This window comes from Dermacentor silvarum, chromosome 1 (assembly GCF_013339745.2).
Source record: "Dermacentor silvarum isolate Dsil-2018 chromosome 1, BIME_Dsil_1.4, whole genome shotgun sequence".
Classification (NCBI taxonomy): domain Eukaryota; kingdom Metazoa; phylum Arthropoda; class Arachnida; order Ixodida; family Ixodidae; genus Dermacentor; species Dermacentor silvarum.
The window spans coordinates 51,282,220-51,308,059 of NC_051154.1; the positions used below are offsets into that span (position 1 = coordinate 51,282,220).

At 46.1% G+C, this 25,840-nt stretch overlaps 1 protein-coding gene across 2 annotated transcripts in view; it reads right to left on the bottom strand.

The window, feature by feature from the left end:
* The window catches only part of LOC119462806 (dnaJ homolog subfamily C member 7), a 127,568-nt gene that overhangs the window by 97,506 nt on the left and 4,222 nt on the right, over window positions 1-25,840 (bottom strand). Inside the window, exon 1 of one of the 2 annotated variants that reach the window (XM_037724055.2) lies at window positions 14,422-14,538. The exons of the other annotated variant lie outside the window; for it this stretch is intronic. Coding sequence (XP_037579983.1) covers window positions 14,422-14,501 — 80 coding nt within the window. The 5' untranslated portion in view covers window positions 14,502-14,538. Of the gene's footprint in view, window positions 1-14,421; window positions 14,539-25,840 lie in introns of those variants that run through there. 2 annotated transcript variants of the gene reach the window in all.

Consider the following 25,840-nt stretch of genomic DNA (forward strand, 5'->3'; position numbering starts at 1 on the left):
TGTACGTAGTATCGTATCATTCTGGCAGACATGGGCGTCGTCTATTTTCTCGTCCTGTTTCTTGCGCTGTTAGTGTGCTGTGAATCTGTATCAAGAAGCTTAAGTTAATATGCTGCAGTACGTAGCGCAGCCGCGTAGCCACACGGCTAACATTAAAATGCCTTGTTAGGAGTACGTTTGTTTGTTTAATAACAAAATCGAACGCTAAAATTTTGTATTCATGGTGGCAAGTGTGAGGTAAGAAGCTATCGAAACTATCCGCTAATGGCATGCGTGTGCTTCTACCTGCTTCAGCACGTTATCCTTAAAGTGAGGCTGAATACCCCTGATAACCAAAAACATATGCAACTGGAGCAGGTGCTATGATTCCTCTCCTGGAAATGAAAGCCAGCATCCCAGTCTGTTAAGCTAGTCATGTACTTAACCTATATTAGACCATTGTTAGAGTATGCTAACTGGAGCCATTTAAAACTGGGTTATTTCACCAAAATAAGAAAGTGCAAGGAAAGTTTCAAGGTACAGTCTAATCTGGTATTCCCGAACCAAAACTTTATGCCTCCCTGAATTGCCTGCATTAACCCAATGCTGAAAACAGGGGAAGCTGATACCCTTTCTTGCTGTTGAAAAGCTGCTAGAATCTCAATAACAGACCACTTATGTTCCGAGAGAAAGTGAGGGGCACTGACAATATCTCTAATCTTTTGTATGAGCCTTCACCTTGAACGAAAATGGAATAAAAATATTTACCTTTGCAAGCCTCAGAATCCAAACATTCTCAAAATTTTGAGGAGCCACATTAAATTTTTGAGATACAGACAATAAAAAAGTTGTCGCAGTTTCACCTGAAAGGTGAAGCATCAATTGCGATAGCAAATTTGTAGAGAGCTATACGGAGTAATGATATTAGCTTTATCAGCTGTATAAACTTGGACATGCAGCAGCACCGGCAACGCGCAGAACTGTTGTCGACGCCGTCGGCGTTTTGCCCGCGTTCCCTCAAAATGCGTGCGGCGTTGGTGACTGTTGCCGGAGCCTCTGATATAAATAGGCACTTGGTGCCGCAGCTAAACGTCGCCTCCCTTCCCTCCCCCTTCCCCCCCTCCCCCACGGCCTCTCGCGCATCGGAAGAAGGCGCGTTTGCTCTACATATATGGTGATTGTAAAGGAGGAAAGAGACGCCTACTTCTGCAGCCCTTAAGGAAGCACGGCGCCGAACGCGCGTTTGTTCTCCGCCGTGCGTTCACTCCCCGTGAAAGAGCGCGTCCCTCGCGCCCTTTCACTCGCACATACAGCGTTCGGCGGCGCGCGGCCACGATTTCATCTCCATTGACGTCATACGGAACCTCACGGCGACGGCGACGCCGACGGCAGAAATCTGCTTTTGAGTGTCCATATAATTGCTATCGCAATAAAAGGGTGCCTAAGTACAAGTGCACACTGAACACACTTGAGTGGTTGACTGGCCAGCTGCGAATGCAAAAGCGTCCATAGCTGCTAACTCGAGGTAACTGCTAGGTTGCACGTGTGTTTCTCCTATAGCCCATGTACCTGGCAAGGGGAATGGTTATACGTAGTCCTGGGCTTTTTCTTTTTTTTTTTCAATAGGTGGTGGCTAGCTGATTCCATCTGTTCATGTATTTATCATTTGTGTGCATCTTATGTGCAAGTGTTTGTGTCATGTTCTGATTGTTATACGTGCAGTGATGCAAGCATCTTTTTTTTAATATATTGCATTACAGTCATTTATTAAACTGTGTTGAAATGTACAAAATGTGGCCACCCAGTAATCGTTAGGACAGACAGCAGGATTGGCAAAAAATATGATGCAGATCCAATGCACTTGCTTGAATCGACATGAGGCAAAGCTTTCACGCAACGGTCAGTTGAACTCTAGAAAACTAACTGCAGTGTTTACAGTTGTCCTTATTTCACCCGATGCAACACGTACTCATAGACAATGTTTGCTTATTCACCGCACAGGTCACATAATGTAATGTACACATAGCACGGTGAACTCATTCAAACGTCGGCTCACTAAGACTTCGAACTAATCGTGAGTCTGAGTTCGTTTCAGCCTGACTGAGTAGAATTTTGGTGAATACGAGTAAGAGCAAGCTCAGTTGAGTAAACTTTTAGTGAATATTGTCATGTGGTAGTCGGGGAAAGCTGATCCAAGTATAATTTTAGTGAATATGAGTCAAAGCAAGCTCGGCAAGTAGATTTTTGGTGAATATGACTCAGTGCAAGCTCACCTGAGTATAATTTTGATGAATATATAAGTCGGAGCAAGCTTGGCTACGTAGATATTTGGTGAATATGACTCGGTGCAAGCTTGCCTGAGTAGAATCTTTGTGAATATTAGTCAGATCAAGCTCGGCCAAGTACAATTTTGGTTAATATGAGTCAGAGCAAGCTCGGATAAGTAGAATTTTGGTGAATATGACTGAGCAAGCTCGATTGAGTAATGATGGGATATGGTTATACGAGTTTATGCACTAATACATGTAAGTGCAGACTCATTAGCAACATTGCCTCCATCTTGATGGCCTATACCTACGCCTCGTGATGAGTCTGCACACTTTATAAGCTGTGGACATGCAAGACCCACCCACACTTGAAAAGATACTATCATTCATACGAAGGAATGCAACCGGCTGACTTCACTGCACAATTTTGATCTGCTTTTGTTTAATGAGTTATCTACTGCTTATAAAAACAAGGTGTTCGCCTGCTTTTCGCATTATTGCATGCTGTTTTACAGGAAGTAGAGACAGAGAAGCAAGAAAAGGCAAGGATGTTTATGGCTATGTAGTTTCTTAGAGTACTGCAATATGTTACAACCAGCATAAACAAAAGTAATTCGATGCACTGAAGTAAGCGAAATGTGCAATTACCTTTTAATGTGAGGGTTAATACAGATGCAGTAAGGATACAAAGTCTGCAACACACTGAAGGTTTATTGGTTTTTTTATTCAGGAGAAAAATGATGCATCAGAAAAATGAGAAAAAAAAACTGTTTAAATATTGCTTCGAAAATAAATTGGCAATACTGCTTATTCCCAGTCAAAGCATGAAATATGCTATTGTAGAACATTCATTACGATATCCAGTTTGCACGTTCGCTTTGCGTCTCGCAGCGGTAGTAACAGAACCTTGAAATGAGAATTCATTGGGGAAAATGCGCATGAAAGCCCTAACCAACCGACTGCAACTAAATGGTCGCGCGTATAGCGTGACCTATTGACCACAGCATTTGTCCGTAGTTGCATATTCTTTAAATTGTTCCGTCCGTAAAAGCATACGGCGATAAAACTGTGGCGTTTTCGTATATCGCGAGTTGTCTCCAGAACCAGAAAATTGGGACGACATCCGAAGGTCATGCCTTCCCGTGAGGGACACCTCGTAGTATTTACACACTCGCAGCGCGTGTGAATAACGGAAAATCACGCAAAAGTACGTACTATCAGCACCCGAAGCCAACCTAAAAAACAGCGTCGCCAGATTAGCAACGTAGCGTGTCAACAAATTCGTAGAAATCACAGAACCGAATCTGACCTACGAGTTTTTATCTGCACTGTTCGCGTGTTGGTGCTGATGTTACGTACCGATTGCGTAATCCAAGGCTCCACTCAATTAGTTGCCCTGTTCGAGGCTCGTTGATCCAATATTTATAGACAAAAAAGTATCTATAAACGTTGCGTTGAGCGACCGCCGCCATTTTCCAAAACAGACCGCGAAATACCTCTCGGCGCAATTTCGACGGAAAAATCGCAGCGATTGCTGCGACGTTGCGACGCTGCGACCAATCGGTTGGTCGCAGCCGAAAATCGCAGAAACGGCCCTGCGACTGCGATTTTCGTCGCATGCGACGGAAATCGCACTTCCGGTGCGATAATCGCAGTGCAAAATCGCACCATGTGAAACGGCCTTAACACTCGGGCCGCTTTCTTGCGCGATGGGTGCTACGTGTACGTGTTGAAGCTTTCGCTGGATCTGAAACAGACGCGTCGCACAATCCTCGGGCCGCTCTCTTGCGCTCCGCGCTGGCTGCGCGGAGGGCAGCCAGCGCCGAGCGCAAGACTAGTACCATTACCATAGTACCACAGTACCATTACCAGTACCATTTCAAGTACCAGCATTTACGAGAGTTCCATTGCAAGAGGGACTGAATAATGCTAAGTGGTGCGCTCCCAAGCTGTTCATCAATGGAATTCTGCCTGGACTGTGTGCCTTTTGGATCTGAAAGTCGGAATTCTATCAGCCATCGCCATCTTCCTCGGCCGCCTTTTATATATGGCGCGTGTGTCTCATGCCTCGCGCTGCGAGCTGCGAGGTTATAAAAAAAGTGAGGAAAATAAAAGCTTCTTCAGCTCCTGCCATCGGTCCTAACGGTTCTCAGATGTTCCGCTCGCTGACATACGTTGTAGTGAACATAACCTCGGTCGCTATAACGTGGTGACCCGGACGTGATTATACGGCGAGCACCACGTCATGGACGATGCCACCAACGAGAGACCAACGACCAGCGCAGAGGGCCTCGACACGTTGGAGATTGGCCTGCCGTCCTTTTGGCCACAAAATCCTGCAACCTGATTTACTCAGGTGGAGGCCATCTTCGACCTTCGGCACATTACCCCGCAGCGCGCGTGGTTTCTCCATGCTGTCTCGATACTCTACAGACAGAGGTGGTTGAGGAGTTTCAAGAAGTTGTGGATTCACCCCACGACACCACACCCTATTACCTCTTCAAATCGACGATGCAGGATCGCAAGTCCGTGTTTGCGCGAAGGCGGCTTCAGTAGCTTTTCAACGAACAGGAGCTCGTCGACCGTCGGAACTTCTACGTCGTATGCGGCGGCTTCTTAGATACTGTAGGCTGGACGCAAACAGCCCGCTGCTGCGTGAACTGTTCCTTCAGCGCCTGCCGCAGAATCGGGTGGTCGCCTTGGCTGTCACACAAGAAGACATGTCCCTCGACAATCATGCCGAGCTGGCCGACCGCATCGCTGACAATTCAGCAAGAGGTGCTGTAGCAACGACTGTTCCGCTGTAGCACCTCGAAGATCGTCAGTCTCGCCTTGAGTAAAAGACCTGAGAACCGTTCGGACCGATGGCAGGAGCAGAAGAAGCTCTCTTGTTCTTTCTTTTGTAACCTTGCAGCACGACACACGCCGTAGTTCGCCGTATACAGACTCTACAGGGGAACAGCGCGAAAAGACTAAGGACGAGAAGGGGAACACATCAGCTCTGGTGTGTGTTACTGGTTTTGTCCTTCGTTTTTTCGCGCTGTTCCTCTGTTGAGTATGTAGCGACTAGCCCAAGCCTCTAGTTTCACTTAACTTGAGCCAAACTTCAAAAATGTGCAACGCCTACGTAGCTGGACCGAACCAAGGTAATGTTTGTCGTCGCTTGGAGATACTTAGATTATATTTTGCATTCCGCCTAATTGTATAATTGGTCTTCATTAATTAATCAACTTCTCAGTTATAGTTAAGTGTCAATGAGATAAGTGTCCAGGGGCGTAGCCAGAAATTTTTTTCAGGGGGGGGTTTACCGGCCCGACCGGGGGGGAGGGGGGGCAAGCTTCTGCTTTTTTCTACGTAACGTGATCGATAATAAATATCGGTAATTTAAGCAGACTCCATACCTGTATATCAAAAACTTGGGACCGCCCCCCTCCCTCGCATGTACGTGTGAAGAAATGAAGTAAAAAGTAAAGTAAGGTCCGTAAATACAGTAAGTACGACAGGTACAGTGGGCGTTTGGAGAAATGGTCTCTCATCGTGCCACTGAATGGACCAGTCTTCGAAAACACATCATTGAGACGACCCGTGCGATCGGAGAAGACATCATTAATTGTTCATTTACGTTAAGCGTAGATGGCGTCGTCCTCGTCGGGGCGAAGTGCGTTTCACAAGTCAAGGACGGCTATACGCGTGAAAATGCACGTGTGACCAGGCTATACCTACTCCCATAGCAATAGCTTGTTCGCTGCGTCTTTGCGCTAGAAAACTTAAATACGCGCAAAAACGCGTAAGGCTTTTTTTTTTTTTCGAATCTTTCGTCGCCCTGCTCCCTCATACGAGAGGGTTGCATTTCCTGCGGCAAGTGCATGGGCCACTGTGTCTTCCACTGTGTGCGAGCGTGCAGCCGTCATTTGCCTTTACGTCAACAGATTCAGAATTGCATAGAATATTTCACCGCACAGCATAGATATGGCATGTGTAGGCATTTTAAGTAGTGCGTGCAACTCATTTCTGCTTCACTTACGCCGGTGCAAACAGGAAGCGGCCTTGTACCTCACAGAATCTCGACTGATTGGTGTACTAGTGAGGCAGGAATGAACTCCGTTCTTGTTCAGTGCATAGTGCACATAATAAATTTCTCAGGACGCGTGAACTCCGACGAGAACTGTCAGCGCCTGCAACAAGAGTTTACTTACGCTGTATTGCGCGCACAGCAGTAATTCATGCTTGTCGGCTGTCTGTTTCGTGTATTCTGTTGCGAGTCGGTGGAATTTCACTGCTGTCATCAACCCCTTCGTGGGTACATTGCTGGTTTGGGATTCCACAACAAAACAGCAACTACCAGCCTTCCGTAATTGCTGGTTTGGGATTCAACAACACAACAGTAATTACCAGCCTTCTGTAGGGGCGCAATCGCAAACAAGAGACGTTTCTCGCGCAGACTAAGGCTACGTTCACACTTGGGAAGCAGCAAGCGGGCGGAAATTTTTTTACGCGCCTGTCCAAGTTGTTCACATTTGTTTTGCTACCGCCGCGGCTGCCGCTGCCGTTTTCGTCCAGATCCATCTCGTCTGCGTACGTTTGTCGGCGTGGTGGCGCTCATTATCGCATTATTTCGAGCGGTATGTTCATTCTTTGACCCACGTACTGTCATCAAAAGTGATCATTTTATGCAACTTCGCGTGTCATCTGCGATTTTCGGTAAATTCCTCGTTGGCGTTCCGTAATTCTCCTCACACATGCGCGGTAGCGCTGAGTCACAGGTTGGTGCCTAGGCGTGATAATATTTCTTTAATAGCTTTTATTTACAAGTTGTACTAACATTTCATCATTTCGTATTGTCGGCACCTCGAGGACACCAAAGGGGCAACGGGAACACCACAATTAAAACCCGGGCAGGCCCTTGTGTGAGGGCTCGCCAAAGCCTGCGCGTCCTACGCGAGACCTACGCTCCCAATCTATCGTCGCGACGAGAAAAGCACCCCACGACTTCTGCAACATACCGTACACGTGCGAGGAGAATTATGGAGCGCCAACGAGGAATCTGCCTAAATATTGTCTGCCGTGGAAGTGGAAGAAGAAATGGCTTTTATACTTCTACCTACTTGTTTTCTAGAAATGGACAATGAATAAACGGAAGACGCGGACACCTCGGAAATGGCGGTGGTGGGTTCGCCTGGCCAGGGTCCTTCAATACTTTTTGCTTGGCTTTGCAAAAGCGCGAGAAGTTGGGTCACGCCAAGGCTTCGTTGCCGCACCTCCGGTCGCGCGACGTTGAATACTATCGCGAGTATTGCTGACAGTACGCTTTATAGCCACTCATGTAGAGCAAGGGCTGGTTCTTGATCGCGTCGATCAGCATTACAGCCTACACTTTTGGTGCCATGTTCAATTTTACGACCGGTTCGTTACATGCTAGTGTAGCTTCCAGTGAAGCAGAACGACTTTCCGCCGCGTTTCCGCTTCGCCATGGCGAAAAAAATCGGCCCGAGACTGATTTGGCTCGCAGCCTGTTTTTCTGCCTGTATTGCCGCCTATAGGCGGGCGGATTTTTGCAAGATTTTGCCGCTTCCGACAGAAGTGTGAACGTAGCCTAAGATCCTGGGCGAGCGTGGCCTAACCGGCACCTGAAGGGAAGCGGCGGAAATGTATACCGGAGATTTCGACTACCTGGGGTCTTTAACGTGCACCTAAATCTAAGTAAACGGGCCTCGAGCGTTTTCGCCATCATCTAAAATGCGGCTGCCGCATTTGTTGCTTCATTTGTTGCGCATTTGTTGCTTCAGAATGCGGCCGCCACATTCTCGCCCAAAACTTCACAGAGTGTCAAAGCCTTGACAAACACCGTGACAGTTTTTTCATATGCAGACATGATTCGCTGTAAATTACCAACCCAAACGGAAGCGCCCAGGAATGAAATTGTGATAGTAGCACCGGTTTCATGAATTATGTCAGCGCGAAGCGACAAGAACAAAGGATGGGTAAGTGGGGGGGGGGGGGGGGTTGCGGAAAAAATTTCGGGAGGGGTTTGAACCCCCCCCCCCCCCCCTGGCTACGCCCCTTTAAAGTGTCAAAATACACGAAAACTGGCTCGAGCAGCCAGTCGCGCGGCAGTTCCGAGTGTGTTCGGGGGCTTCTATCACATTCGGAAAAACCCTTTTAAGTAGCACGTATTGAGCAACAAAAAGCTGTATCGGGAGGTTTTCATGTTGCTCTGCAATTTCCTCATTGACACTTATCTAATTATAATAATCACAAGTTGAAGAATTGATGGAGACTATCTAATTAGGTGGAATGCAAAAAATAATCTGAGTATCTCCAAGCGGCGAAAATATTGCCTTGGTTCTGTCCAGCTACGTGGCATTTGCATATTTAAAGTTTGGGCCAAGTTACGTGAAACACCCTGTATAAAAAGCGGCTGAGAAACATGATGGCGGCTAGAGTGCGAACTGGTAAAGCGTTTGCTCGGGGTTACATGTGCAAAAGCTTCTTGTCATTCAGTTTTTTTTTTTTCTTTTTCTTTTTTTACTTTAGGAAACAGGAGATGTGTGTAAAGTGTAACATGGCAGTGTACAAACGTATTCGCTGGTCTGCAGATGATTCATTGCGACCTTATGCTTTTTTTTTTCCAGAGTGGTACATATGTGCCTCTTGTACAATGCTTTTCATATAAACCGAGAATTACTTCCTTGGTTACTTGAATGAAGCTTCTAGTACAATAGTTTTCATTTCAAGGTTTATATAAATTTCTAACATGAGGCTTATACATCCATGTCTTGTGTACTAGAATGCTAAGATTTTATTTATGTAGCATTACTCAGTCTCATCGTACACTGCAATACAATGGTGCACACTTGTGACACTGATATCCCCATTTGAGTATTGTATACTATTTTTACTTGATTGTTGCTTTTTGGTTTTATGGTTCTTTTAATTTACACTATTACATTATTTAACATATCCCAAAGCCAATATTTTTTATTTTAACATGTTCCCAGTGTTTGTTTTCGATAGTATGCGGCGTTATTCCTTTTTGTGTTTTTTTCAAGCTTCTAGATTATTGGTAACATTGCTTGTAGGCAGCTACCATGCGATTAAATCTCACATTTCTCAGTCTGCCGCTTGCAGTTGCTGTGATATAAATCTCTAAATAACTCTAGTCTGTTCATCTGACTGCATGGGCTGTTTACTTTGATAAATAAGAAACTAAGAATTTTGTTTGTATATTGTAGTCATTGTTTATCAGTTTCTAGTTCATTAAGAATTGTATCTGCGAACTTTAGTCATTGTTGGAGTACTTTTAATTCAATTTACTTTGTATTTCTTATGCATTTGGCTGAAATCTTGCACTTTTCCAATAAAGTTTTGCTTTGTCTTACTGTCCTCATTTCATGCGCACTTGGCGCAAAAGCCCTGGCCTGGACGCTCGTCCAGACGCGCCCATTTTTTCTCAGTGGGATTTCATTCCCATTTTGGTTGTAAACGTTGCTGCATACCAAAGACAGTATTCTAGATTCATTTTCGTGTACATGTTCATTTTCATGCGACTTGGTAGAGGATGCGTCGGCGTCGATAGGCAACAGTGCTTGGCACTGCACCAGTAGCTCTTTTGCACTCGACACCGAAGCTTCGACTCACCTGGAACCCGCGAAAATTAGCTTCAGATTATCGTAAACCTTTCAAGACCATTTCTAGATCAGCTTTTTGATAACGTCTTAAAAACGTTTAGAAATTAGATATGAATATTTTTGGCAAAGGACTTATTTGTTTTTTCCCCAATCCTATTTCTAGACGAGCTTTTCGAATACGTCTTCAAGGTATGTTATAGATCGTCTCAGAAAAGTAATTAAGCCGGACATTAGCCGATATATACGACGTTTTACCAACGAAGTAGTCTCACCGATGTCTTCTTTAAACCGTTTTTATCATCTTGAATTAACGCTACGAAAACGTTATGTATCTCTTTAGTGCTACCTGGGATGTCATGTTCTATGTCACACCTTGGCTCTCTGTGCACGCGCAGAAGTTGACCTTTTTTATGTATGTTCTGAGGCTGTCATTAAATAAACAGTTGGTAGTTTGACGCTTCGCTGTCTCCTTTCTTCTGTCCCCTTGTCACGAAATGTATTTCGCGCCACAGTCAAGTATACCCAGGAGGAAGCTTTAGCTCGGGCCCAACTCAGATGCCGCCTATTCAAATATATGTGATACGCTAAAACGCTTTTTGAGATAACCTCTGCACCGATTTTAATGAAATGTGTTGCATTTGAGAGAGAAGGTTAAATTCTAGTGACTTTTGGAAGCAGTATTTTGATTTAGGGCCTGATTTTTTTTTTAAGAATTTGTTTTAATTCGAAAGTTTGAAAAAAATAGAAGCATGAAGTTTACAAATTCGTAACTCTGCACCAAGTGCAGATATCGCAATTCTGTAAACTGCATCCATTAGACCATGCAAATCGGGTAAATTTGATGTCAATTTATATCTTACGTGAACTTATTACATTGTTCACAAAGGTTTTGCAAAAGCTCTACTCACATATTTTTTGACAGCCACGTGTAATATATAAATTTTGGCCGCTTTAGATGTACTATTAGCTGCAATTCACAGAACTGCGATATCGTTTTTTATTGCTGAGTTAGAGTTGTAAACATGATAGTTTCGTTTTCTGAGAATGCGATTTTCGCCAATATTTATGATAAAAAATGACGACATAAATAAAAAAAATTCGCAACCCACAGTCACTAGATCTTAACATTTTCTTTTATTTGCAACAAACTTCATCAAATTTGGCGCAGTCGTTGCCGAGAAAAACGCTTTCTCCTTTCCCATGTTTTTAGATAGGAGCCCCCGGGCTGAAGCTTCCTCCTAAAGCTGTAGTACGAGAACTGGGTATGGAAGTAATGAAGTAACATAACTTTGCAGAGCTGCCAGAATGCTCTGAAACGACCACTCTAATATGCCATAATAATGAAGCAATTCTAAACTTGTTCTTTTGCACTAGTAGCTGACCAATTTTAATAAAAGTCAACGAATTCTGGGTCGTTACGGGCCAGAACCACGATGAGATTATGAGGCACGCAGTGGTGGGGGACTCCAGCTTAACATTGACCACCTGAGTATTTTTTTTTTTTCAGTAAGGTCTTGATGAGGGCTAATTGGTTCATATTTAGAACTGAGGTTTGAACAGCGCGATTAAAACGACACGGAGAAGCAAATACCACAGACAAGCGCTGACTGTCAACTGAAAGTTTATTTGAAGTTCTCCAGCTATTTATACTTTTTCCAGCACATGCATATGTACACCAGTCACATAAACATCAGCAAAATCAACATCATAATCTTGCATGCAAAAATGATATTTCTTTCTCCGACAAAGTGATAGAGGGAAAACTTACACATTTGTCTCCTTCCTTTAGAATGTGATATGCCTCTATTAGTTCTCTTTCCTTCTTACTTTTTCTTTCCCTATGAATTTTGTCTTTTCAAACATAGGAGTGCACGGACACTTTTTACAATGTCCAGTTGAGTGAATTCCATAGTCATTATTCACGGTATTGCTGTGCTAACGAGCTCTATCATTGAAACACTGTCCTGTTTGTCCAATATAAGTTCTTCCACAGCTGAGCAGTATCTGATAGATAACATTGTGCCTGCAGTCAGTGAAACGGTATTTATGATCGATGGTGCACAGGCGCTTATCGAGCGTTTTCATATGATTGCATGAAAGCTTGCACCGGGCACTGAAAAGTAAATTAACATTATGTCAGTTGGAAACTTTCTTTAGATTGTGTGACAACTTGTGCAAGTACGGGACCACATGCACTGGTCTCGTGTCTTTTCTTTGTGTGCTGGTTCCAAACTTGTTCTTTTTTTATTTCTGCAAACTGGCTTCGCATACTGAACTGATGACAGAGCGGGGATAACCTGCGTCCTGTAATCGTGCTGTCCGATTTAAAAACTGCACTCACACTCGTGCTCACACGACTTATTTAGTGCTGCCTTAATGCATGTGGTTGCTATGCCTCTCAATCAGTTTTTGAGTGCGCACTGTCATTGAGTAACGTTTTCTTAGATCTGGGATGATATGCCCAGCATACATGCTCATCTGAAGAAAAACGAAAATTACCGAGAAACTGAATGCGGTTGGTAATTGGCAGTTCGTGCGTGAACTTAAGACCTCCCGATGAGTTTTTTAACATGCCCAAAATTTCTTTTACCGCGGCATGAAAACGCATACTCACATCTTTCTACAAAACAATTTAGTAGTCGTCCACGTACCTTAACACTCACGTAACAGGTGTGTCCACCAAATTAGCAGAAATTACATTGTCAACCTAGGATAAAAATATGTCACAATATGGCTGAGCCTATACAAATGCCTGTACGTTGGATGTAGAACTGGCCATCACATTTGACGGCAGTTGAATGAAGATAATCTAAAATCGTGAAAAAAAATTGTCGCTGTTAACACCGACAGAATTTTGAAAATTCAGTTCTCCTAAATCCTCTATCCTTTCACGCACAGCACACATCAAACAATTTCGCGGCACTGAATAATATAAGTCCTGTACGTCTATTCAAAATGCAGTTAGTGCAGTCCCCTGGTCTTCATTAATCGCCAAGATAACTTCGGAGCATCTTACCAGAAAAGGGTCCTTTTTCTGCAACATCTTCAGATGGTCTAGTAGAACTTTTCCTACTTGACATTGCCACGTCTTCTTCTCGGACACGATAACTCTAAATGGGGTAATCAGGCTTGTGGCTTTCGCAAGTGAACAAAACTTCAAGAAACTCTGTATCAGCTTTGTTCACAAGCTGCCGTAACAAATCCAGGTGCAGGTCTTTCAGTAGCTTTAGGGCGGCCTTCTTTTGCTTTATCGGTTCGAAAGTAAAAGCTTTGAAATTCTCCACTATAGCTTGCTTGGATTTTTCGTTAGAAAGGATTGTAGGCAGAACGACAAATGCACCTTTATCTGCCTGCAGTATTTCAAGTGCATCATTCTTCAGGCTCGTTACGAGATATTCTTTATGGGTGGCATACTCCATTTTCCACTTGGTGCATACTTTACAATGCAGTCCACTGCTTCACCGACGAGTCGTTCACGGTCCTGATCCTCAGCTTTGTCTCCTATGCTTCCACCCATGGCTAGGAGCCGTGGAGCGGTCAACTTTGGCTCAAAACTGTATTTTGGGCCTTTTTCCAGGGTCCTTCCAAGTTGGTCTGGAACTGTATCCTCCCTAAGCGTGGTGACTACGTTGTTAACTGGTGATCCTGGCGCACGGCTTCGGTAAAAAGAGCCTGATGCATTGACACAGGAACTCTGCAGATTGCCCGGCATGTCTTTTTTTTTTTTTAGTCGTGCAGCGTTTGGCCCTTTTTGCAAGGGTCTTTTCCTTCTTAAACAAGTACTTTCAGCCAGTCATTGTATAGTCGTACAAACGTAGTCGTTTAATAGCACGAGTGTCACACGAAGCACTCGCTCGCGATCGACTCCTTAGAGGAAGCTGAGGGAAGGAGCCAATCGCGGTCAAGAATCGCGGTCAAGAACCCGCGACCCATGCACAGCACGAATGGTGGCCACATTTTAAGCAGTGTGCAGCTTTTAGTAAATTCAGCAGCATGTAATCCGAAGTTGATGCAGCCGAAAAGAACAAGCTGTTGCGTAACTACAGGTAATCAAAACGGGACGTCAAAACCGAACATTTATACACAAATCAATAGCCACAGGCAGCAATAACCTTTTTTTTATGTATGATGAAATGCGCCGTTCTGTACGATCGACAGCGAAGCAGAAGCAAACGACGAAATACCACAACAAAACCACAGCAGCTAGGCGCACCACGATTGTGCCGCGAATAGGCAATAGCAGATCGACATACTACAGGCAGCGGCCGTGATACAGGGAACTCAAGAAACTGAAAATGTGCGCCGCATTTACGCCCGTACACAGACGCATTGCGCGCCATCAACAGACCGAGTGCAACAACCGCGAGTTCGAAGCACCGTTCGTTCAGAGCGTTTCTTACACTCCCGTATCACGAAACAACCTTACGCATACCGCCCTCCCAAGAGGCAAGGCCTAGACAGGCCTGTGTCTGCAGGCATTGGAGGTCAATATACCCACCGAGTTCGCCGCTAGCTCAAAGCAATATTGCACACAAGGTAGCACTTACTTTTGTTTGGAAGGTGGCGGATTGACGATCTTTTCAGCGATAATTTGGATATGACAGTCCATATTCTCCTGAAGCGCCATGGCCTACCACCTGAGCTGCTACAACGCGCATGAAGCTCTTTGCAGCAAGCTCTTTGCATAATATGCAATTTCCTTGCTTTAGCCAGAGGGATCCAACAGCAAATAAAATGCCTAATAATTATAATAATATAATAACACCAAGGATGCCGACGATGTTTATTTCTTCGGCGTTTTACTCAAAGTAATTTAAGAGTGAATGAATAAACGCAAGACAGTGATAGAGTGTTTTTGTTAATCAGGATAATTCGACCTCTAGCCACCTCCTGAATTGCAACGATAATGTGAACAGAGCACTGAAGGTACACGTTGGACTGGTGGGGCTGCACGCATGGAGGTGGGGTTACAACACCCAAACCTCCCGTCGGTGCGCCACCGTGCAGGAACTTTCCTGCACGGCTGCTGCCTTCGGCTGTGCCCGCTGTGCCAGCCCGCAACGCGACAGTATCTGTCACGATGAGCTTTGGATATCCTTCCTGCCTACCTGAAACGTGGTAGTTGCGCCTGTTACGCTCCGAGCAGGTTACGCCATCATTACTGCACTGCTATTTGCATTACAACGTTATGGCCAGTGGTCTGCTTACGGATAGGTGTGCTCAAGTAGCTATCAATTCTAATAATCATGAAAAGATCTAAACTCAATATATGCGGCGTGCCGCATTTCGAAACTGCTTCTCTCGAGCCGGGCGCAACGCTGCCGGGAGCGACCTGCTCCTAGGGAGCGACCTGCTCCTAGGGAGGGCGCTGCTGCGGTCGAGTTTTGCGCCGAGTGGCGCTACTCTAGTACACTGTAGCGGTGCTGATCTAATTTTCCTATATTTATAAATTTTAGGTCTTGTTTAGGAAAATAATAATAAATAAAACTTCGCATGCAAGCGATCTTGCGCGCGAGAAGCGACGCGATGGAGATGGCTGTCGCGTTCGCTCGTCAAAACAGGACGTGAGAACCGAAAATTCATACACAAATCATAGCCACAGGCAGCAATAACCTTTTTTTTATGTATGATGAAATGTCCCGTGCTCTACGATAAACAGCGAAGCAGAAGCAAACGAGGAAATACAACGGTAACACGAGATGCTAGGCGCACCACGATCGTGCGCGGATAGGCGATAGCAGACATTACAGGCAGCGGCCGCGTTTCAAGAAACCGAAAATATGCGCCGCATTTACGCCCGTACACAAACGCATTGCGCGCCATTAACACACCGAGTTCGAAGCACCGTTCGTTGACAGCGTTTCTTACACTCCCGTATCACGAAACAACCGTACGCATACCGACCTCCCAAGAGGCAAGGCCTAGACAGACCTGTGTCTGCAGGCAGAGGTCAATAAACCACCGACTTCGCCACTAGCTCAAAGAAATATTGCACACAAGGTAGCGCTTACTTTTCTTCGGCAGGTGTCGGGATGACGAGCATCTCCGCGACAATTTGGATATCACAGTCCATATTCGCCTGATCCGCCATGGCCTACTACTTGAGCTGCTACAATGCGCATAAAATGATGACGATGATGAACATTTGTCATGGCTCGCACCCACTAAGGAGGGCAGGCCAAGAATCGGGCGGCAGTGGGAATGCTAAAGAAAATTCATATTTGAAAACAAGGAACGCCAAGTAAAAGACAAAAAAAAAAAAGGCAGATATCGCAATAACTAGATTACCATGCGAGCGAGCAGTCAGACTAACTGAAAAGGTGTAAGTGAAAAGCTGTTACAACCAGGGGGAGGTAATAATAACAAAACAATTTGGAGAAACCAATTTAGGTGATATGAATGCATCTGATGTGTAGAATACAAATACAATAATTAGCAGGGTAATCGTTTTGTTTCAGTTAAAAAATTAAATACTGCGCAACACACGTCTCTGTGACTATTGACCCTTTTCGCGGAGCAGTTTGTTTTAGAGAAACGAGATGGCGCTCACGGCGGCGCGCCATACCTCTCCTCAGCGACCGCGCACGAATACGAAACCATAACCGCTTCTACCTTGTTTCTGTGCGATCAGCTGCCGGAAATGCAACTGAGTTTTCGCTAACACACTGTGCTCCAATCATGCTAGATTGAATCATGTGGATTGAAGACGTGTGCAGTAGCTGGCTGCAAAAGTAATGACTGGCATGTTAAGGAATAGAATGAATCTGTGTGGCCAAGTTCGCGGACCGCTGCTGCAACTGTCCGAACGTGTTACCGGCACTTCGTGATGTACGGCTTTCCTCGAGGATACAGAAATTTGCTCAGCCAGCCTTGTATCGCTAACCTTCAAAGAAAGGGCTTCATCCCCAGAACGTCGGCAAGAATGAGTACCGCTCGTTAAACAATGGCAAAGGGTGCGCTCCGCTTCCCGTCATAGTAAGTTTCGCGCGCATTATCTATACACATCTGTCCCAAATAAGTGAATGGGCGCACACTTGAATACATGCGCACTGTATACTCACAATAAATGACTGACTACACCAATGGCGCACGAATGGTCGAAGCTGAATGTTTCGTGACGGTCCACAAGAGTAAGTGAGTTACTAGCTGTAATATACAGGGTGTTTCAGCGAACACTTCCAAAAATTCTTAAAGGTTGCCTGTGGCAGATAGCACAATTCTAGTTCATTAGCTGGTCAACTCGAAGAGGCGGACATTACTTGCACAAGAAATTGAAATGCATAATCGAATAATTAACAGAAATTCGCCAATTAAGTTTTTAACTAATTACCTGATGGCCCATATTGCAATATACAAATTGTAGCCGTGGAGTTCGCAAGGCGGATCCACTTAGAACGAATTCTCGGGATGACACCAGTTTCAAGATATTAATTCCCGAACTTTGCGGAGAAATACATTGGCGTTCCAGTTATGTTTTTAACAAAACGTTGCTTTTTGCATTGAAGCACAAAATTAACTGGAACGCCAATGCATGGCGTTCCATTAGGGTTACAGAATGGATACCAAGAGAAGGGAAGCGCAGTCGAGGTCGGCAGAAAACTAGATGGGATGATGAAGTTAGGAAATTTGCAGGCGCAAGTTGGAATACGCTAGCGCTAGACAGGGGTAATTGGAGATCGCAGGGAGAGGCCTTCGTCCTGCTGTGGACATAAAATATAGGCTGATGATGATGATTACAATGTACAAAACAGCTACGTTTCATGTCTTGTGCGCAGCCAGAACAAATATATCGGAACTGAGCACAACCGCGATCGCTTAGGCAGAAAATAATCAGATAGTGGCCGCACCGAGGAAATTCACTGAGTCAGAAACTGACAAGCCCCTGCTTCAAAATATTTGCCGAATGAAGAACAAAGAGCAAAACACACTAATCCTGACTGAATTCATGAGCGGAATGTTTGGATAGCTTGGAATTCATATTTAGCCCCGCTTTTAGAACAAGCACCATATACGCTGCTTGCGTCGTTTGGAAATAGCTTAATCAGCTCCGAAAGCGCTTTTGCATGTTCTCTGAAGCTGTGATCAAAGCTTCGTGTCGTCCACCTAGTCACCGTCTACGATATCTCCAAAAACAGAGGTTTTCTAAGCCGCGCCGGCGTCATACACTTCCATTGTAAACAAGGAGGCAGCGGAGGCAGTTGAGGCAAGCAATGGACGCGTACCACGTGATCAAACATGGCAGCGCCCACGGGATCGCCGCGAAAAGGGTCAATAGCCTAGTGCTGAGGCCCCAAATGATAACATACTGGTATGTTTAAACCTAATCCAATTTTGTAGAGTGGAGCTTCCAGTAATAACTTTCTGTGGTGTGAATATCGTCTGCATGACAAAAAGTAGTGTTCTATTGATTCAATTTCCTTACAGTTGTGACATATAGTGGGGACATCGTGAGACCAGCTCTATGTAAATAAAAATTCAATTGCGGGACGCGACACCGTAGTCTGGTGTAAGTAACTTCCAACTGCCGAGAAGAGCATCACTGTTTATTCCAGCAAAAACCGAGATGCTGAAAGTCTGGAGATGGTTTCAGCGGTAAGTTGCTTAAATCATTTTGCAAACAAAATTTTCTGTATGTCGATGCAGTGACGTAAGCAGTATCCGGTAAAACAGGGATCAAAGGTCCACTTAGAAACGTTCTTGCTAATAAATCTGCCATTTCGTTTAGATATAAACCGCGGTGTCCAGGAACCCACAGCAATTAAGTTAATTTTTTGTAAACTTTTAGGGACTAAATCGTGAAACAAGCTAAGGAGAGCTGAATTCGTTTCCGTGGAAAGCGACACACATACCGATAGAGAATCTGTAACTACGACAGCTGTTGACTGATTTGCAGGAAGTTTACGTAGCGCTAGAACAATGGCCAATAATTCTGCTATGAAAATAGGCGTGTAATCTGGAAGGCGAATAGAAAAGGACCAATTAAGAGAAGGAGAGAAAATGCCTACGCCAGCCTTCTCTTCGGACTGTGAAGCATCAGTGGCTATGATATTGTTTGTTTCCAGGTGAGAGAGGTAATCTTGTAATTGATCATTTAAATATTGGTATGGCATTAGTTTAGCATTTGAGGGGAAAATATCGTCAAATTCTATCTGGAGGCTTATTTTTGATTGACTTGTTGGGTGAATGCGTTGAATTTGCACATTCAATGGTGATATCTGTGCGTGTACGAATACGATCTGAGGGGTGTGTAATCGCGACCAATGACTATTAAAGAATGAACTTGGTTCGTTAATAAAAATATATACATTGGTCTTCTTTGAGGAGATTCGTAAATTTTATTGCGATAGCAATTATCTGGACACTCTAAAGCAGATTTCTGCCGTCGCCGTCGTCGTGAGGTTCCGTATGACGTCAACGGCGATGAAATCGTCGCCGCGCTCCGGACGCTGTATGTGCAAGTGAAAGGGCGCGAGGGGAGCGAACGCACGTCGGAGAGCAAACGCGCGTTCTGCGCCGTGCTCCCTGAAGGGCTGCAGAATTAAGCGTCTCTTTTGTCCTTTCCATATATTAGAGAGCTTTAGATTAGGGGGACGCAAGCGTAGGGGCCCCCTAGCGCTTGCGGCCGCGGTACTGCGCACGCGCAGACCGGTCTGCGCGTGCGCAGTACCGCGGCTCCGAGCGCTAGCGGGCCCCTACGCTTGCGTCCCCCTAATCTAAAACTCTCTATTATAGAGAGCAAACGCAACTTTTTCCGTCGCGCGAAAGGCTGTGGGGGGCGGGCGGGAGGGAGGAAGGGAGGGAGGGGAGGCGACGTTAAGCTGCGGCACCAAATACGTATTTATATAAAAACGCCGCGCTCGTTCGGTGCGAACGCGGGCAAAACGCCGACGGCGTCGACAACAGTTCTGCGCGTTGCTGGTGCTGCTGCATGTCCAAGTTTATACAGCTGGTAAAACTACTATCCTTACTCCGTATAGCTCTCTACTAATTTGCTATCGCAATTGGTGCTTCGCCTTTCGGGTGAAACTGCGACAATTTTTTGATACGTTTGGACTGTAAGAATCCTCAATCTGCTTTTTAAGCTTGGTATTCGCGCTTCCATATACAGCACGATGCAATACAGAGCAAGCGGATAGATGGATGGATGGGTGGGTGGGTGGATGGATGAGGCTGAATCCTTTAAATCGGGCGGTGGCACACGCCATCTAGCCGTGACTATCAACATATTTTGTACTTTGTGGAGGTTGAATTTTCCCCCTTGCCTTGATTTTAGCCACCAATCGACAACCTCCATTTGGGTATTTCTACAAAGAAGCGACTGTCGCACGATCTACCAGGCCATGCGGAATTTTCCTGCACGGCTGCCGCCTTCGGCTGTGCCCGCTGTGCCAGCCCGCAACGCGACAGCGGCGGCGCTGTGCGGATTGTTCCGGCCACAGCATAGAGTTTCTCAGTGAGAAACTCTATGGGCCACAGTACCTGCAGTGCTTGCAAAAGGCACCTTTTGTTCGTTGTTTTTCACGTTGCAGCGCGGCACATCCAAAAACAAAGCTTTTGCACTTATTGGTTAGCGATAGTCTGTCACGATGAGCTTTGAATATGCTTCCTGTCTACCCGAAACGTGGTAGTTACGCCTGTTACGCTCCGAGCAGGTTACGCCGTAATTACAGCACTGCTATTTGCATTACTACGTTATGACCAGTGGTAGAGTGTACTAGATTGGGGGAGTGGGTCCAACGAGGGCTCTGCGCTGAGGCATTTTTTTATTGCAAATCCAGGTGGCGCCACCGTCGCTTTCTCCCGAATGAGCGGCCCCGCTCGCCGGCCGGGCGCTTGTCGCGTCGGAGACCCTACCGCAGCTGCATGGAGCTTTGACAGGCGGATACTCGGTGGCGATAACACAGATTACTTCCCACCGATCTATTATAAACAAAATCGAAAAGGCGGCGGAAGGAACGCAAACGACGCAACAACGACAGCTGCTCAGCCCGCGAGCTGGCCTCCGCCAATGAGCGCTGCCGAAACAGCCGGAGCCAACGTTTATTGGCCGGAGATTCAAAATAAGGCGACGGCAGCGCCGCCACATTTCCCGCGTTTTTTGCTTCACTCTCCGCACTTGCTAAGGCGTCCGCTGGACCCCCCCCCCCCCCCCCCCCAATTCTAGTCACGCTTACGGATAGCTGTGCTCAAGTAGTAATCAATTCTAATAATCATGGAAAGATCTATATGCGGCGAGCCGCATTGCACATCAAGGCCATACCAACGTTTATAGATACTTTATTACTTTCGAAACTGCTCCTCTCGAGCCGGGAGCAACGTTGCCGGCAGGCGACTTTATTAGACTGATCCCACCGGCCAATCTGCGCATGCGCCGGTTTTCCGGAAGTAGCACTGCCACCATTTTGGTTGTAGTCAACTGGTCAACCACACCACCGATTACGCGTCGAGTATCGTATACGTTCGAGCTATGTATGTAGTGCGCGGTCGTTTTGCGTTACTTTATTTTTGCACACGCGCATCTCGGTGATGGCAACGTTATACGATTTGTATACCTGTTGGAGACAGGTTTGAAATGCGGCGCCGAACTTTCGTGCCCTAATGATGCTTACCTACATGGGTTTCGCGCACGACTTCCTGACTTCGGTAACAGCGATATCTAGAGGTTCTTAGGTAAGCTAGGCGGAGTTTTTTATTTGCATTCAAGGGAATTGTACGGTTGCTGCTTCGAAAACTCCGACTTCGTGGCGTGAGGCGAGCGTCCCTTCTTTTACGCACCGCTCTCCATTATGAGCAGCCGTGATACTTTCCTCCGCGATTCGTACTGGTCGATTAAGCCGCATGTAAGGACCAAGAGCCAACAAGTGCCGGGCTGGCGTTCGAATCACAAGTGCACACAGTTACCTCAGAGCTGCCTATTTTCCCTTTCCATAGTAGTTGCTGTGGTTACAGACCAGCTTTTAAAACTTTCTTCTAAAATACTGCATTATCGTTGCAGCGCACTCATGCAATGTCTACATTTCAAAATGGTCAATGTTTTCCCTGTGATTATACTTTTAATTGCGTTGCATTGATTTTTCATTACAATTTTGAGCTGTTCCTGTCCTATTTCTTTGCAGGTTTCTTTGCAGAGTATCGGCGCTATACATGGCAAAAAAGGTATCTTTCCGGCCGTCCCGTCCGGCCCTGTTGACAGCTGTCTGTTTCGTGCATTCTGTTGCGAGTCAGTGGAATTTCCCTGCTGTCATCAACCCCTTCGTGTGTACATTGCTGGTTTGGGATTCCACAACAAAACAGCAACTACCAGCCTTCCGTAATTGCTGGTTTGGGATTCAACAACACAACAGTAATTACCAGCCTTCCGTAGGGGCGCAAACAAGAGACGTTTCTCGCGCAGACTAAGCCTACGTTCACACTTGGGAAGCGGCGAGCGGGCGGAAAGGCCAAAGTGGCCGGAAAATTTTTTTCCGCGCCTGTCCAAGTTGTTCACATTTGTTTTGCTACCGCCGCGGCCGCCGCTGCCGTTTTCGTCCAGATCCATCTAGTCTGCGTACGTTTGTCGGCGTGGTGGCGCTCATTATCGCATTATTTCGAGCGGCATGTTCATTCATTGACCCACGTACCGTCATCAAAAGTGATCATTTTACGCAACTTCGCGTGCCATCTGCGAGCTTCGGTAAATTCCTCGTTGGCGTTCCGTAATTCTCCTCACACGGGCGCGGTAGCGCTGAGTCACAGGTTGGTGCCTAGGCATGATAATATTTCTTTAATAGCTTTTATTTACAAGTTGTAATAACATTTCATCATTTCGTATTGTCGGCGCCTCCAGGACACCAAAGGAGCAACGGGAACACCACAGTTAAAACCTGGGCTGGCCCTTGTGTTAGGGCTCGCCAAAGCCTGCGCGTCCTACGTGAGACCTACGCTCTCACTCTATATATAGTCGCGACGAGAAAAGCACCCCGCGACTTCTGCAACATACCGTACACGTGCGAGGAGAATTATGGAGCGCCAACGAGGAATCTGCCAAACTATTGTCTGTCATGGAAGTGGAAGAAAAAATGGCTTTTATACTTCTACCTACTTGTTTTCTAGAAATGGACAATAAATAAACGGAAGACGCGGACACCTCGGAAACGGCGGTGGTGGGTTCGCCTGGCTTTGCAAAAGCGCGAGAAGTTGGGTCACGCCAAGGCTTCGTTGCCGCACCTCCGGTCGCGCGACGTTGAATACTATCGCGAGTATTGCTGACAGTACGTTTTAGTGCCACTCTTGTCGTAGAGCAAGGGCTGGTTCTTGATCACGTCGATCAGCATTACAGCCTACACTTTTGGTGCCATGTTCAATTTTACGACCGGTTGTTTACATGCTAGTGTAGCTTCCAGTGAAGCAGAACGACTTTCCGCCGCGTTTCCGCTTCGCCATGGCGAAAAAATCGGCCCGAGACCGATTTGGCTCGCAGCCTGTTTTTCTGCCTGTTTTGCCGACTAGGTGGGCGGATTTTTGCAAGATTTTGCCGCTTCCGACAGCTTCGAGACCAAGTGTGAACGTAGCCTAAGATCCTGCGCGAGCGCGGCCTAACCGGCACCTGAAGGGAAGCGGCGGAAATGTATACCGGATATTTCGACCACCTGGGGTCTTTAACGTGCACCTAAATCTAAGTAAACGGGCCTCGAGCGTTTTCGCCATCATATAAAATGCGACTGCCGCATTTGTTGCTTCATTTGTTGCGCATTTCTTGCTTCAGAATGCGGCCGCCATATTCTCGCCCAAAACTTCACAGAGTGTCAAAGCCTTGGACAAACACTGTGACAGTTTTTTCCATATGCAGACATGATTCGCTGTAAATTACCAACCCAAACGGAAGGGCCCAGGAGTGAAATTGTGATAGAAGCACCGGTTTCATGAATTATGTCAGCGCGAAGCGACGCGAACAAAGGATGGGTAAGTGGGGGGGGGGGGGGGGGGGGGGGCGGAAAAAATTGGGGGGGGGGGTTGAACCTCCCCCCCCCCCACCTGGCTACGCCCCTGCCATTAATCCCTGCAAGTCTTCCTTGCTGTCAGCCATAAGTATAATGTCATCCGCGTACATCAGTCCTGGTAATGACTGTTTAATATATTCTCCTTGCTTGACAAAGGAAAAGGTTGAAGCCAAGTCCGCTCCTCTCTAATGTTTTCTCTAATCCTTGTAAATACAGCATGAACAACAAAGGTGACCCAGGGCACCCCTGCCTAAGCCCCTGCTGTATCTCTATAGGCTCAGATATTTTTTTTTTTTCATTTTATAAGCACCTTGTTACTTTTATGGATATCTTAAAAGATTACTTACTCTATCTTCCACATCTAGAGTGTCCAGTATGTCCCATAAATCCTTTTGGATTACACTGTCATAGGCTCCCTTGATATCCAGAAATGCGAGCCATAGGGGCCCTGTGTTCCTTTTCTGCTATTTCAATTTACACTGCATAAATGAGAACAAATTATCTTCTAACCTCCTTTGTTTCCGGAATCCATTTTGTAGTTCCCCCAGCACCTCCTCGCCTTCCACCCATGCTTGCAGTCTGTCCTTTATAATCTGCATCACCACCCTGTAAACTACTTACGTCACTGTTATGGGACGGTAGTTGTTTGTCTGCTTTGTCCCCCTTTCCCTTATATATCACGCTCATCCTGCTTAGTCTCCACCCGTCGGGGGCTTTACCGTCCATTATCATTTTGCTCACTGCCTCTCATAATGTTTTCTTAGATTTTGGGCCCCATGTCTTTCTTTATTAACATAATTGGGATGCCATCAGGACCTGTCAACGTGCTACTAGGAACCCTCTTCTCTGCCCTTTCCCACTCGCTTTGTTCAAGTGGAGCCACTGGACTAACCAGTCTATCCTCACCTGATTGAGCACATGCTACGTTTCGTTCTTTATATTTTTCTGTCATTATTGTTCTTATATGTTCAATTGCTTCATCTCCTTCTAGCCGAACACCTTGAGCTGTAACTACAAACCTCTGCTCTAGGCTAGTCTAGGGACAAATAGCCCCTAGTTGTCCCTTCCTGCCTGCTCTTTGCTCTCACTGCATGCCTCCGATAATGTTTGATTGTAAGCAATTCCATCTCTTTCACATTTTGCGAGGTTGACGTTTCCCAGCGTCTTGAACGAGCGCCACATGGACGAGCGGCACTGCGTCCGAGCTCGCATTTTTCACGATGTTAAATTGCCGCTCACCACTCTGCATTGCTCTGTGGTATCAACAAAATACCCAGCGTCACTTCGGCCTGAGCACTACATTAAAAATATTTGACACTTTTCGCGCTCCTCGCTTTTAAAGCCATGACTGACCGTAGGCCTACGCAATGCTAGAGCGGCTGACGCCGAGGAGAACGATGGAGTCTAGTGTTGCTAGTTGTGGAAGGCGGCATTCGCTGGCTAGCTTAATGGGACTAGGGTCACTATGGCACCCAACAACCCCGTCAGCGTAAGGAGCGGCTCTGCGGTTAACGAAACAGCGCATGTATAGCGTTTCCCCGACTACTTAATATTTTGCGCGATGAACTTCTTCTGAGTGATGAACTTTTAACTGGATTAGATTGGGTCGGAATGTTGTTTTTTTTTTTTTTTTTTTTTTTTTTGCCAATGTGGCCTGACAAAGCGCTAGACGCGGGAACGGGACACAACAGCAATTTCAGGAAGATTTCCCTGTCAACCGTACAACCCGAAGAAATGGTCCAAATCCGGGAGTCTGGGAGGCTCGGCAGGTATGCTAAGTGGTTCGTTTTGATAAAGGAAAGGTTGGCGCTATCTTCTGCAGCCCTTGAGGGAGCACGGTTCAGCGCCAACACGACTGTTCCGTTGGGCTTCACTCGAGTGAGAGAGAGGGGCAGGGGCGTAGCCAGGGGGTGGGGGCTGATGGGGCTTCAGCACCCCCCCCCCCCCCCCGAAATTTTTTCGTGCTGGCATGCACCGCCGACCAAAA